The 14,180-nt window shown below is 42.6% G+C and overlaps 1 protein-coding gene across 2 annotated transcripts; it reads right to left on the bottom strand.

The window, feature by feature from the left end:
- Positions 1-82: 82 nt before the first annotated feature.
- On the bottom strand, positions 83-12,885 carry spred3 (sprouty related EVH1 domain containing 3). Of its 2 annotated transcripts, XM_024276421.2 has the most exons (6): positions 12,562-12,885; positions 11,071-11,236; positions 6,728-6,896; positions 6,592-6,653; positions 6,352-6,510; positions 83-4,637 (listed from the first exon to the last, which is right to left on the bottom strand). In XM_024276421.2, the coding sequence occupies exons 1-6, from the start codon at positions 12,570-12,572 to the stop codon at positions 3,648-3,650; spliced, it is 1,557 nt and encodes a 518-aa protein (XP_024132189.1). In that variant the 5' UTR covers positions 12,573-12,885; the 3' UTR covers positions 83-3,647. The 2 variants fall into 2 exon arrangements, with proteins under 2 accessions (XP_024132189.1, XP_036070964.1); XM_036215071.1 differs by lacking the exon at positions 12,562-12,885 and having other exon boundaries at positions 11,071-12,539.
- Positions 12,886-14,180: the final 1,295 nt, after the last annotated feature.

Below are 14,180 nucleotides of genomic sequence, written 5' to 3'. Positions count from 1 at the left end.
ATTTGTACCTTTTTTAGTGTAAAAAAACAAAAATTCAGTAAAAGGTGGTGACGTGCACGAGTGACAGGAAGAAAAGACTGCATTAAAATATAGAGTGAGGGTTTAATAATGATACAAACCCACGATATGTAACACCTCAAAGCAGCACATTGGCACAAAGTCAGAAGTAAGACAGCACAGAAGATTAAAAACTCGTCTCAAAAAAATAAAGAATCAGAATAAATATCTCAATAAATAAATAAACAGGTAATATCTCATTAATTACTTTGAAACTAATAAGTACGTTCATGTGAAATATGCACATCGGCAGAAATCAATCAAAATTAAAGTTAATACAGAGTTACTTAGAAATCATAAGTTACTCATTACTCAAATCAAAAGGCACATTTATTAAGATGTAAGAATGGGGCCCGCAGTTTTGGTGACTCCAACATCATTTCTGGACCAGAAGTTGCAAACTGTTTAATGGCTTTACTAGTTAGTTCTGCACCATCGAGTGTGTCGTTTGCAAATAGTTGGGAAGGTTTTGTGTGTGTGTGTGTTGGAGTTTCCCGCCTTTGAGGCAGCTCTTTTTGTCGTGTGGTTGTAAGTGGACCGCGGTTGTGTGCAGGCCGGCCTACAGTAGCAGTGAAAGCGGCTTTTCCTCGCCGACAGTTCGTCCACTCCACCTTGCTCGCTCCGTTTTTAAGTCACTTTGGATAAAAAAAAATAAAAATAAAAAGTTCTTGGCTAAAACCTAAAATGTCAAGAATACAGTGAAGCTTCTGTCCACGATCCACTCCGGTTCAAATGAGAAGTTCAGTCGTGCACCTTTTTCTAGAGGAGGCTGTTTTTGGATTGAATTCCACTTTGATTAACATCATCACAAGTAACGGAAAGTTGCATCAGAGTTAAAAAATAATCATAAAAATGAACCCGATCTTGTAGCAGCGAGGAGTTTTCTTTTCTTTTTTGGCATGAAGCAGCTTCTGGAGTGAAAGAATCACAGCGAACTGCAACTAAAACAGACGGATGAGCGAAGAAAATACCAAAAATAAATGAAAAATGTGCTCTTTAGGACCAGAGGAGGGTTGAGAAGATTAGTACTGCAACACCTCAGGTTCACTTAAGAGGCAGTAGTTTTACTTAATCATAATAATAGCAGCGTCTTGATTCGTTATAAAGCAACCCTCGTTAATGCAAACGCCTCCTTCAAGTTTTGTTTGACGTCCTGCCTAATATGTTCGTTTGATATCAAACGCAGATCAATCGGATACAAAAATACTCTCCTCGTTGTTTTTTTGGAGGCAGAGACGGATTTTTTGATGGGCTTTTTGTACGTTTAGGTAGAACAGACTCGCTCAGAGGCTTCAGTTTAAGCACCTTGTCTGATTCAACAAGAACAGTGGAGGGATGTGATGCTTTTCACCATTAGATTATGGGAGGGGGAAATTAAAAATTAGAATTATGTGCAGGAAAAAGAAGTTTGGTTTTACATAAAGGACCAGTGTGGATCACAACAGGACGTCTGTCATTGCAACTTCCCTTCACGATCATTGTCTCTTTGCATTACGGCTGGTTCTCTTACAACTACAATCTATGGAGCTCAATTTGGGCCAATATTATTTAAAAACCCAAATAAAACAAATTGAAAAAGACATTGGTGCTTGGCCAAAAAAATGTCCAAAACGTTTTGTTATTCTAAAATAAAGTTAATTATTTTCAGCTTCAAATGTTCCTTTTTTGGTTTCAAAACTTTTTTCACTTTCATTTATCTTTTCGTTCTTGAACTGGAGCTCCAACATGTTTTACCCATTTTAGGCAAGCATGAGGACGTTTTGGACACGATAAAACTGCTTTTTATGTCCATCTTGGCACAACTTCAGACTATAAAAGTACAAACAACACAATAATTTTCTGACCGTAATAATCCAAGTTCTCAGAGTCAGTGAATGCACCGGGACTGAAGTTTCCACCCTCATCGATTTTGATTGGTCCCTCGTGTTAGCCCCGCCCCCATGTGCCACAATGGGGCCTGTGGCTACATTTTCTACATGCGGAACTCTCGGTTGCACCGTGAACCACACGACACTTCGGCTATAACATCTTTTACGGTAGCTATGTGGGTAAGGATTTTACAACCAAAGTATGTCTTTGCAGGTTAATAACAAAAAGTTTAATATAGCACTGATATGTTTATCATAATGAAAACATTAAAAAAAAGTAAAAATACATGTTACGGATCTGGACCATACGATCTTGCAACGACAATTTTGGTTGAAGTAGCCGTAAAACGCTCTCAGTTCTTATCTTTTCCTGTTTCCAACAAATGAAAAATAAAAACGATCAAACAGACGGAATGACTCCAAACAGTGTGTCATTTTATCACGTATCAGATTCTCATTTGTCTGTAATAAAAACAATATACAAATATTGTTTTTTTTTTTTTTTTGGATGCTATAATCCAGCCGGTAGAAGCTCTAAGTTGTTGAGAAAAACATGAATTCTTGTGATCATGGAGTTTTACTGTTTGGAATGACACAGTCGTAAAGTGGACAAAGAGCGGAAGGGCTTTGAGGTTCACGCATGCGGGGTGAGCGGTGCAACCAGTGGAGTTCTGCATATAAAAATATGTAGCGACAGGGCCAAAAGTTTTAAAAATGACATGTTCGGATTAGAAAACAGAATAAAAAGAGTTGAAGTGAAAAAAAAATGTTGAAACTGGAGGAAAAGATTTGAAATTTACATTTTGAGTTTTGAAACCAGAAAAAAAGATAGAGTTCCACATACAGAAAATGTAGCGACAGGGCCTAAAGTTTTAAAACTAAAATGTTCTGATTCGAAAAAAAAAGGGTTGAAAGTGAAAAAAAATGTAACCAGATTTGAAATTGAAAAATTTAGTTTTGAAACCAGAAAAAATGAACATTTGAAGGTGAAAATAATTCTGCTTATTTTAGAATAGTAAAGAGTTTAGGAGATTTTAATTAATTAATTTATTTGTTTTTTTGCCAAAACTACTGTTTTTTCAATTTGTTTTATTTGGGCTTCAAATAATTTTGGCTCTAACTTAGCTCCATACCAAACAGGATTTGTGGCCTTGTCTTTACTTTTCTTTTCTTTTTTTACGTGTGCTCTCTTTAATCCTCCCCCACCATCGCCTCTGCCCCCCTGGACCAGGGTTTGAGTAACGTCTGAGGTAAACTTAGAGGTAAAGGGTGACATCTGCCCATCTGACCGATGAACACATGAAACTTCCACTGGAGTGAGAACACGGATGTGTGTGCTGTTTGGGAATTTTGTCAATGTGGTTTACATTTAATAAAATATACCAATTAAAATTATAACAATCATATATATATATTTATATATAGATATAAACATCTGGTGTGTGTTTTTTTTCTTTAGAGTTTCTTTGTAAATTAAAAAAACAAACCAAAAACAAACCAAAAGGACGTTTGGAACAGTGTACACATCCTCTCCATCAGCTGTTCGTCCACTGTAAGGGCTCCAGGTGATTCCTGCACAGCGTGACCCGGATGCAGCGCACCTGCAGCCGGCTGAAAGGAGGAGGAGCTGAATGCAGTGAAAAGGCTTTGGAGGTCTGCTGGGAGCCCCGCAGGTGCCCCCGCCTCTCAATCCGGGGATTCCTATCTACCTACCTACCCCCCTCATCGGACCGCTTTGTGCTTCCCCCCGCAGCAGCCGCACCTCTCCCCGCACCGCAGGCAGGCGCGCAGAGGCAGGTAGCAGCACATGCAGGGCACGAAGAGCGACAGGGCCAGCAGCGCCAGCCAGCGCGCGCAGCACAGAGGGTGCGGGTGCCCCCCCAAAGAGTCATCGCACGAACAGGGCTCCCAGAACTCCCCCTCCGAGTCCGACATGCAGTGGTAGAGCAGGCTCTCCGCGCACCACACGCACGTCCACTGGCGCAGGCAGTGCAGCGCCGGGTCGGGGGCGTCCCTGCAGCGGCCCCGCCCGTTCTCCGAGGCGCTGAACACGGAGCGGCAGTACACGCAGCGGGACGAGCAGGACGACGACGCCTGCGGGCACGGGCTGTCGTCGTCGGGCGAGATGGCCCCCGGGTCGCCGCTCCCGCCGCCGGCGCCTCCTCTTTTCCGAGTCCGCGAGCGCGGCGTGGCCAGGGAGGTGTGGATGCAGCAGGGGGAGGGCGAGCCCTTGCCCGTCTCCTGGGGTGAGCCGGCACCTGAGGACACACCTGACACGGCGTTGGGCATGGACATGCAGGTGGGCGACGACGACGACAGCCGCTGCGAGGCTTTGCTGTCCAGGCTCACGGTCACCTCGCAGCCCGCCGTACCCACCCCCGCCAGCTCCTTCTCGAAGCGGACCACGCACAGGTCCGACTTGTCCTGGAGGCTCCCCCCGCCTCCGACCACCACGCCCCCCGTCAGCCCCCCAACCATAGTCCTGGTGGCCCCCGCGCGCCTGTAGTCCTCGTAGCCGCGGGACCCCCACAGGTCTTTGCACGGGTCCACGCTGTGCAGGTCTTCCTCCTCCAGCAGCGAGATGGTGGGTGAGAGGGGGGACGAGGCCGGGGGCCCCACGGGAGGGGTGGGTGGAGCGGGGGGCGGGGGTGGAGGCGCGGGGGGGTTCAGCACGGTCTGTGAAAGCTGGTGCAGTCCCGGTCTGCCGTGGATCTGTGGAGAAGGGTGTAGGACACGTGTCAAAGTCAAGGCCCGGGGGCCGGATCCGCCTCGCCCCTTAGATAATTTTATTGTGATGTTATTAATGGCCGATGTTATCTTGGCTTAACTGTTTTAGCTAATTTAGGCTTTTCTCTTTTAAGTTTTTAAGGCTGTTTTGGAATTTAGCTGATATTTCAGCTACATGCTAGTTGTTTTGGCTTTTTTGTTTGTTTTTTAGGCTCTTTTGGGGTTTAGCTAATATTTCAGCTACATGTTAGCTGTTTTGGCTAATGTTGGCTTTTTTTCTTTTTTTAGGCTATTTTGGAGTTTAGCTAATATTTCAGCTACATGCTAGTTGTTTTGGCAATTTTTTTTTCCTTTTTTAGGCTATTTTGGAGTTTAGCTAATATTTCAGCTGCAGCTAGCTTTTTTGGCTTATTTTGGCGTTTTTCAGTTTGTTTGTTTTTTAGGCTATTTTGGGGTTTAGCTAATATTTCACCCACATGCTAGTTGTTTTGGCTAATTTTGGCTTTTTGTAAAAGGTAACCAAACCCTAAATCAACTTTTTTGTGCTGTCTGTTGGCCATTGTCAAATGTTTGATAAATTAATATAAAATTGTTTAGTTCTTTAAACTATAGCCAAAACTGTCTGTATGCTACCCCCTACAGGTTGAATCGTTGTATTACAGTTGAATTTTGTGATTAATCTGCAGCTCCAGTAGTGATAACAGTCCAGCCCCCAAGCCCCACCCATCTGACTGGATTTCAAAATTTTGGCTGTGGGTGGAGTCAGGCTCCAACTTCGCTGTTTGGTTACCCTTTAAGATTTTTTAGGCTATTTTGGAGTTAATCTAATATTTTCTTGCTAGCTGTTTTGGTTAATTTAGGCCTTTTAGGCCATTTTTTAGGCTATATTGAAGTTAAGCTGTTTTTCAGCTACATGTTAGCTGTTTTGGCTAATCTAAGTTTTTCTTAATTTGGCATTTAGCTAATATTTTTTGCTGGCCATCAGCTTCAGCATTTTTAGCTATCAATTTCAGCATCGTCAGCTATCGGCACTAGCATCTTCAGTTGGCAAATTCAGTTTACAGCATTCAAACTAGCATTATTTGGCCGCTGAAGATGTTAGTGCTGTTAGCTGAGGATGCTGAAATTGATAGCTAAAAATGCTGAAGTTAATAGCTGAACTCACTATGGCTAATAGCTGAAAACGCTAAAGCTGATAGCCAGCTTGAATATTAGTTAAATGCCTAATTAGCCCAAAAAACTGAAAAAAGCCTTAATTAGCCAAAACAGCTAGCATGTAGCTGAAATATTAGCTAAACTCCAAATTAGCCTTTAAAAAACCTTAATGCCAAAATAGTTCAAAAAGTTAGCATAATTCCATTATAGCTTTTAACTTTACTGCCCTCTGACTCCATATAATATAAAGTAACGACTAATCGACTATTAATTTAGTCGTCGACTATTTTAATAGTCGTTTAGTCGTCGATTAGTCGACTAATCGTGGCAGCCTTATTTTAAAATAAAAAAAAAATTCGTTTTAGAGTGTTGAATAAATGTTTATCCTGTTCAGCCTGCGACTTAAGGTGTGTTTTGGATTTGTGCGATTGAGTTTGACACCACTGGTGTAGGATTACACGGCGCGCCAGGAACACCGTGTCCTGCTGCAGCGTGCGTGCATCATCTTCTGGATAAAATAATTAAAAAAAAGCTGGGATGCTACCTGAGCAGGTGTGTGAGTGGTGACGCCGTGGGTGGATCCAAAGCTGAACTCCTCTGGCCGCACGAAACAGGTGGATGAAGACTCGCTCGTCACTATGGTGATGGGTTTGGGAAGCATCTCCTTTCTGCTGTTGGACGACGACTCGCTCCCTGTGTGGGACTAGCAGAGGTTACACGTCACCCCACAAGTCAGAACCGCCCCAGAGGGTGCAGGAGCTGCTGCTCCTCAAGGCATACTCACGGCCTGTCCGTCGTCCTCGGTGTCGGCCTCCTCCGGCGTGGAGGAGGAGGGCGAGTCGGAGCCTGGAGGACAAGGAGGAGAAGGATTCAGAACCTCCTGGAGCTCCAGGGAGTCAGGGGAGCCACGCTCTACATACCTCTGTCCAGCTTGTCGATGATGGTCTGCAGCCCGTTCTCAAAGGAGATGGCGTCGGCGGGACTCTGGAATGTAAGGCCAAACTTCCTGTCCTCCACCCGCCAGTGATGGAAGATGGGATTCACCTTGTTGTAGACCAACCCCCTCTGCACGGCGCACTCCAACACAGGCTGGAGACACAACCAGGGTCATCATCCAAAAGGAAGAAGAAGAGGAGGAGCCACCACCCCTCTTTCATCCATAAACCCCCATGAGTAGCAAGGTGGCACCAAAACATACTAATATGGCAAGCGAAATGCATCGTAAATCACCACAAAAACCACTTTACAGCTTTTATCTGACTGTATATCGAGAACTGGACTGAGCAGGTGTGGCATCACCCATAGAAAATACCTTCCCTCCAGCTCAAGCAAAGTGAAGCTAACTCAGTCACCATTTTTCCATGATATGGACGTTATCATTTTGGAGCCAGATGACAATGATTGGTCTGAGTCAACGTTTCCATGGCAACAATCGTGCGTAAGTTCACTCGAAGGCCACACCCTTTTCACTGAAAGCTAGTCTGGCCAGCGGGCACCACATACTTTTACTGAGACATCTGATTGGTAAGTTTATGACTTGAATAACTTGCGATAAAGAAAAAATATTGTGGAAAAAAAAATTGGATTTGCAATAATATGTTTAAGCTTGCAAAATCAACTTTTTGAGCTTTGAAGTGTTAAAATGGTCATTCCTGACTATTAACAAATTCTCCACTATTCACAAATCTCCAATCACTCCTCTAAAACCCTGCGCTGCGAGGACCGGCCCCTCCCAATCCACTAAAAACTAATATGTCCTTACAATGTGATGGAAACATGTGAGAACAGCCCCTGGAAGAGTCACCGCTGCCAGCTCCGCCCCCAGGCTTCTCTGCTGAGCTAATGGTGATCAGCAAAAACACGTACATTTTATATGCACAGTATGCACATCCATCTTTTCAAAAGCTGGGATGTTGTTTGCTTTCATGGGAGAAACGTAGAGACGCGGCCGAGGTATCATCTAGGATGATGTAATGAAATGGGCGGCACCCACGAGGAGCAAAAGGCGGAGCCTCAGAGATCGAAGCGTCTTACGGGAAGGAAAAGAGCTCATGAGAATAATTCATATTTCATTAATAATTAGTTCTTTAGTGTGCCGAAGAAAATATATTATCCTGTATATGGGTTAAAGCTATGTCTGAATTCTTTCACTACTCACTATATAGTGCTTTTGCCATTTTGTAGTGCTGTCCAAATCAACAATTCAAAAATCAAGTGCCCAGAAGTCTTCGCAAAAAGACAGTGTTCATTACTGTGGCAAAGATAAACCACAATGTGTTAAAAAAGTGTTTAATGTCATATTTTAATAAAATACTCTATATTTTCATCATTAGAACACAGTGGAGTCATAAATAGATGTCGTAAAAAGCTTGTATTGATTAGATTTTCAGTATCAGTGACGTCATTCTTGTCTTTTTTTTTTGTTTTAGAAAGCATGGTGTCCGAATTGCTTTTAAAATCTAGGAAACTAGATAGTCCTGCACTATATAGTTTTTTTAGTAGTTGGGGATTAGGGTGGGAATCTGGACATAACTATAGTTAAAGGCTTCACAATAGTTTAATATAGGAACAAAAAAGAATGGTTACTCTGACAAGTAGAATGACTGAGTAGCAGCAGTTTATTTCTCAATAGAAGTTTATGGGATTTTGGCTTGTTGGAGCCAGCTGGTAATTCCAACCTGGAATGCGAGGAGGAAGGAGCCACTCAGTCCAGTTCTTAATATACAGTCAATTTCGCCCTCCTGGTGAGTTATCATACCTTTGACAAGCAAACAGTGGCATTTTGGCCAAACCACCAGGTGTTTACGGCATTTCCCCATTGACTGGATATAGAGAACTGGACAGAGCAGGTATGACATCACCCACAGAAAATGCCTTACCTCTAGCTCCATCAAAATGAAGCCAATTCACCATTTCCCATGATATGGACGTTGCCATGTTGGAGCCAGAAGACAATGATTAGTCTAAGTTTGTCAGAGTTTACGTTTCTATGGCAACGACTGTTTCAGAGTAAGCTTGTCTGAAAGGCCACACCTCTTCCACTGAAAGCAGCTTTAGAGATTCTGTTAATCATATTTTTGTGGTGGAGGCCAGTGGGCACACCACATGATTTTTCTGAGACATGATTGGTCAGTTTATAACTCGAATAATTTTAAAGAAAATTCATCATGAAAAAAATAATAGGATTAATAGGAATATGTGAAGAAAAATATCAGAGCCAGAATGGTTATTCTGACAAATAGAATGACTGGGCGATGGCTGTTCATTTCTCAATAGAAGTCTATGGAATTTTGGCCTAATGGCCTATTTCCTTTTTGGAACGCGAGGGGGAAGGAGACATTCAGTCCAATTCTTTATGTACAGTCACAAAAACGGTGATTTATCATACCTTTGACAAGCGAACAACAATGGCATTTGGGCCGAACCGCCAGTTGTTTACTGCGTTTCCCATTGACTGGATATAGAGAACTGGACAGAGCAGGTATGACGTCACCATGGAAAATGCCTTACCTCCAACTCCAACTAAATCAAGCCAATTCACCATTTTACCACAATACAGACGTTGCCATGTTGGAGCCAGACAACAATTACTATCTCCACCCTATCTACTATAAACACTATAAAGTCCTGGACCATATACTGCCCTGGATTTTAAAAGCAATTTGGACAAAATGTTCACTACTTTTCTTTTGTTTTTTGAAATGCCGGATATGACGTCACCAATTTCACGAAGTGTAAATCGAATCGATATAAACGTTTCACGACGCCAATTTTTAATTTTTTTCACGTTACAGGTGTTGCCATGTTGGAGCTAGACGACAGTTATTGGTCTGAGTCCGTCAGAGTCTATGTTTCTATAGCAACGAATGTATCAAAGTTAGCTTGTTCGAAAGGCCACACCCCTTCCACTGAAAGCAGCTCTAGAGAATCTGTCAATCAAACATTTGGGGTGAAGGCCAACGAGCACCACGTGATTTTACTAAAACATCTGATTGGTCAGTTTATTACTTGAAAAACTTTAGATAAAGACGATATATCATGACAAAATAATTTAATTAGCAGGAATATGTTAAGAAAAATGTATCACAGCAAGAATGGTTATTCTGACAAATAGAATGACTGAGCGATGGCTGTTTATTTCTCAATAGAAGTCTACGGGATCATGGCCTAATGGGGCCAGCCAAAGTTAATCGCCAGTTGTTTACGGCAATTTCTAATTGACTGGATATAGAGAACTGGACAGAGCAGTTGTGGTGTCATCCATAGAAAATGCTTTACCTAAAGATTTAGCAAAATGAAGCCAATTCACCATTTTACCATGATACAAATGTTGCCATGTTGGAGCCAGAAGACAGTAAGCGTGTTTAAGATGACCAAGGTGGCGCAGATCGCCTGCAGCGCGGCGTATGTTGGTTATTTTTGTGCATCGACGTCACATGCGCATTCATGAAGTATCGCAGGAAAAGGGCGGGTTCAAGGCGCCTTCCTAAGGCAACGCAGCCAGAAAATGTACTGCGCTGGCTCAAAGCTGCCTTGATGACTACAAAATAATGCATTGTGGGAAACGGTGTCCTGATAGTTCTTGTAATTCACGTGATGCTGATCAGAAATGACTGGCACTAAATGAAGGAAATTAAGTATTTTTTTTACTCTTTCTGGAAGGTAATGAATCCCTGATGAAAAAATAAGAAATAATCTGGTTATTGTTGCCTTTAAAAATTAATTTTAATTTATGTTTTTTATTTATTTGGGACATTGCATATGAAATTCATCCAGCTGCTATTTTTTATCTGTTTCTATAGACAGATGTTAGAAATAATATAAATGACATAACAGCACAGATCATACTAAGGAGGAGTGGCATATTCAAATTTAACCGAATGTCAACTTCCTGTTCTCGTTCAGTCTCGCCGTTCGCCTTCATCTCAGGTGCCTTTCCTTCAGCCGCCTGATCTCGCCAATGATCCAGCCGAGGCGCAAGTCATCTCAAACACACCTATTGGTCTGAGTCCGTCAGAGTTGACGTTTCCAGGGAAACGATATTTAATTACAAGAAAATTTGTTCAATGGCCACACCCCTTCCACTGAAACCCGCTCTAGGGAATCTGTCAATCAAATATTTGGGATTTTTGGCTTCTTGGAGCCAGCTGGTACTAGGGGAACTCACGCAGTCCAGTTCTCTATATACAGTCAATGTCGCCCCCCCCAATGATTTATGATACCTTCCGCTTGCCATACAACCACGACACGCGCACGCACTCACTGCTCGATCTCGCAGCCGCTCTCCACGTATGATGTACTCTCTCCGCCCCCTGCCGTCGTGACTCCTCCCCTTACATATGACCACATGGCTGAGGCCGCCACCTCCGAGGGGCACCCAACCGCCACTGGAGTCATCACGTGTCATCACCACGGCACGAACACGCACACTGTTGAGAGGAGAGGAGGGCAGAACAATGAATAACAGACAGTCCTGCAGGGAGGAAGGTTCAGCTTTCATTAAAAAAAAGACACAGATTTTCTATGAATGAGACACAATGAGACTGCAGCGCGAGCGCGCAAAGGCCTCGCGCGCACTGGAGCTAATCTAATCCCAATTCTTGTTGTAATCCATACTCAGAAAAACCCAAATGATGATAAAAAAAAAAAACTAATAATAGTGCTGGAGATGGAAGGAAGCATGAATGCACGTGAACGTATCAATGAACGCACCCATTCGCCATCAGAGGCATTATTGAAAAAAAAGAAGCCGTTCGGATGAATAATTTAGCGCCGCGGCTCGACATGTGCATGAAATGCACACAAAGCAGCGCATATTTCGCCGTTTGCAGCCTCCTCGCGCAGCTTCGCATCCTTCCATTCCGCCCCTGCTGCACGCGCTCATTAGCACGCGCCGATATCATCTTATATGTGTTTTTTTTTCTTTTTTTTTATGAATGGGGACGAAACCAAAGCGGATCCAGAGCGGCCCTGCATGAATGCATGCAAGCAAGCATGGAGAGGCCTAAATACAATGCACGCGCGTGTGAAAAAAAGGAATGGAGGAAAAAAAAAAAAAAGAAGCGACGAGTGGGTGAGAGGATGGAGAGGAAACGAGAGATGGGGGGAGGGGTCCGATTAGAAAAGGGAAGAAGGAGAGGAGGGGTGAGGACGACAGAGGGAGAGGGAAAAAAATCACATTTCATTCATAAAGTTTGGCTTTAAAAATCATAATGAAACCCCGAGACACGTTGATAAAAATCACAACGCCTCCATCCCTCCCTCCCTTTACTGTAGGTTGTCTTGAATGACGCGATTCTGGCCCCAAACTCGCCATATCTCGCCCTTTTTTCCCTCTCCCCCACCTCACCTCCATGCATTTTACACATTGACACATTTCCTGATTGTTTTCGTCCATTTGAATGGTGGCGTCGCTTCAGATTTTTATTTATTTATTATTAACACCATTTGGAAAAATGCGTTTGTTTTGGTCCAAATTGGCCGTGCGTGCGCTGCGTGAAAATCCTCCACATGTAGGTGGATGAGCTTCTCTCACGTCCTGGCTGTGGGATCTATCAGAAACGGGGTGTATGCTGTTGAATCAAGACTACGTAATGGTGTTTTTATCCGCGGCTCAGCTGTGCAGCAGCGGATGGAGCCGGGATGCTGGCTGTGGTGGAGCGTTTCCGCCGCCGCGCGCGCTCAATTCCATTCTGGCGTTTTGCTGAAGGATGCTAATAAAAAGAAATAGAATGATGAAATTGTAAGGACTTACTCGCCCTCCATGGCTCGGTGTTGCCCGCCGCTTGCAGCAGCCCACCCCAGGGTCTCCTCTCTCCCTCCTTTTTGTCTATCCTCCTTTCAGGAAACACTCAGTCACATTCTCCCCCCATCAGTTCTCATTTTGCCCTAATCTTCCTCCGGCTCTCTCTGTCTCCATCTTGATGTCGTTTCGGTGTATCAGGATAGGCTTGAGGTTGCAGCAGCCATTTTCCGCTGGCAGCATCCTCCCTCCCTCCCTCCCTCTCTCTCTCTCGCTCCTCCACTCCCTCTCTCCCGTCCTCTGTCTCTCTACCTGGCCTGTGCCAGCAGATCCGCACTAATCATTGACAGCATCGCGGCTGTAGGTGAGCCCGGCGTCCCTCAGAAACCACGTCTGGATAAAAACCCAGAAAAGGAGTTGAAGAGGTGTTATTTGGCCTGGATGACAAGCTGCGTCAATGACCTCTACCTCTTCAGATTATAAAAGTTTCAATTTCATTTTTTAAAATAATCTTTCCAGATAAATATGTTCAAATTGCACACTTTTAATCGTTTTAAAATCCATTTTACAAGGTGAAAACACGCGATGGAGGGTTTCAGCACCATGGACAGCAACATTTTCAGATAAATCGGCTTTTTTTGGTAAAAAAGCATTATGTTTGTGCTTTATTTTACAAATTATGTATCTTAATTATCTCCAATCTCCAATTTGCAATTGGCTTTTTCTTTATTTATTAAAAAATAATGCATATGTATACTGGATTCTCAGAAAGTTTACTTCTTTTAGCCATAATGTATTAAAAGGGGGAAATATTTAAAACTATACACAGTGGAAATCTTTGTATGGTCAAAATTATATTTAAGAGAAGCATAGATATAAAATTTGATTAAACCTACACGCTAATACATTTTTGCCAGCTTTAAGTCAGTTTTAACATTGTTTTTTTCTACTTTTAAGGTGGGGGTATTTTTCAGCATCAAAGACAGTTCCCCCTTTTCAAAAGTGCCTCAAAACGATGCCGTCATTCCCCCCCAAAACAGAAAAGTTTGTCCACAGCGACTAAAGTTGGTGTGGTGACATTTAAGGTAGCTAACTAACTCACATTCTTAAATCCTGCTTTTAGTAACATGTGAGAACGTGGTCTACCTTAAAAAGGCAAAAGGCGGTGCTGTTTCGTGCCGTATTCTTAAACTACATTTCCCACAATGCCGCACTCTTATTTTAAACGCTTGTTTCATACTTTAAAATGAACGTGCTTTTCTTTTCTGGGTTAAATACAATTCTGTTAGTTTTTACTTTCTAATTAATAGTTTAAAAAACAAACATTACACTACATTAAATTTACAATTAATCTGATAAAGATCTGCACGTAGTAAAAGTTTACTGGAAAAATTCTCCTTGAAGGACAATTAGTCATTTTATTCTACTTCATTTATCATTAATGGACCAAACCTGTCATTTCTTTTATTTTTGTGTCAATGTTATAATATTAATTGTTTCAGAGTCTGACAGAATCACATAAAAATAAAGAACCAAATAAGAAGAAAATAGTAAATAAAATGTATTTTTAAATGTCTGAGTAAAACTACTGATGTAATAGTTGAATTTGAATAGATTCTTGGGTAAAAAAC

The sequence above is a fragment of the Oryzias melastigma genome, linkage group LG13 (assembly GCF_002922805.2).
Source record: "Oryzias melastigma strain HK-1 linkage group LG13, ASM292280v2, whole genome shotgun sequence".
NCBI lineage: Eukaryota > Metazoa > Chordata > Actinopteri > Beloniformes > Adrianichthyidae > Oryzias > Oryzias melastigma.
Note: the sequence above shows the minus strand (reverse complement) of the source record. Positions and strands in the feature narration are given on the sequence as shown.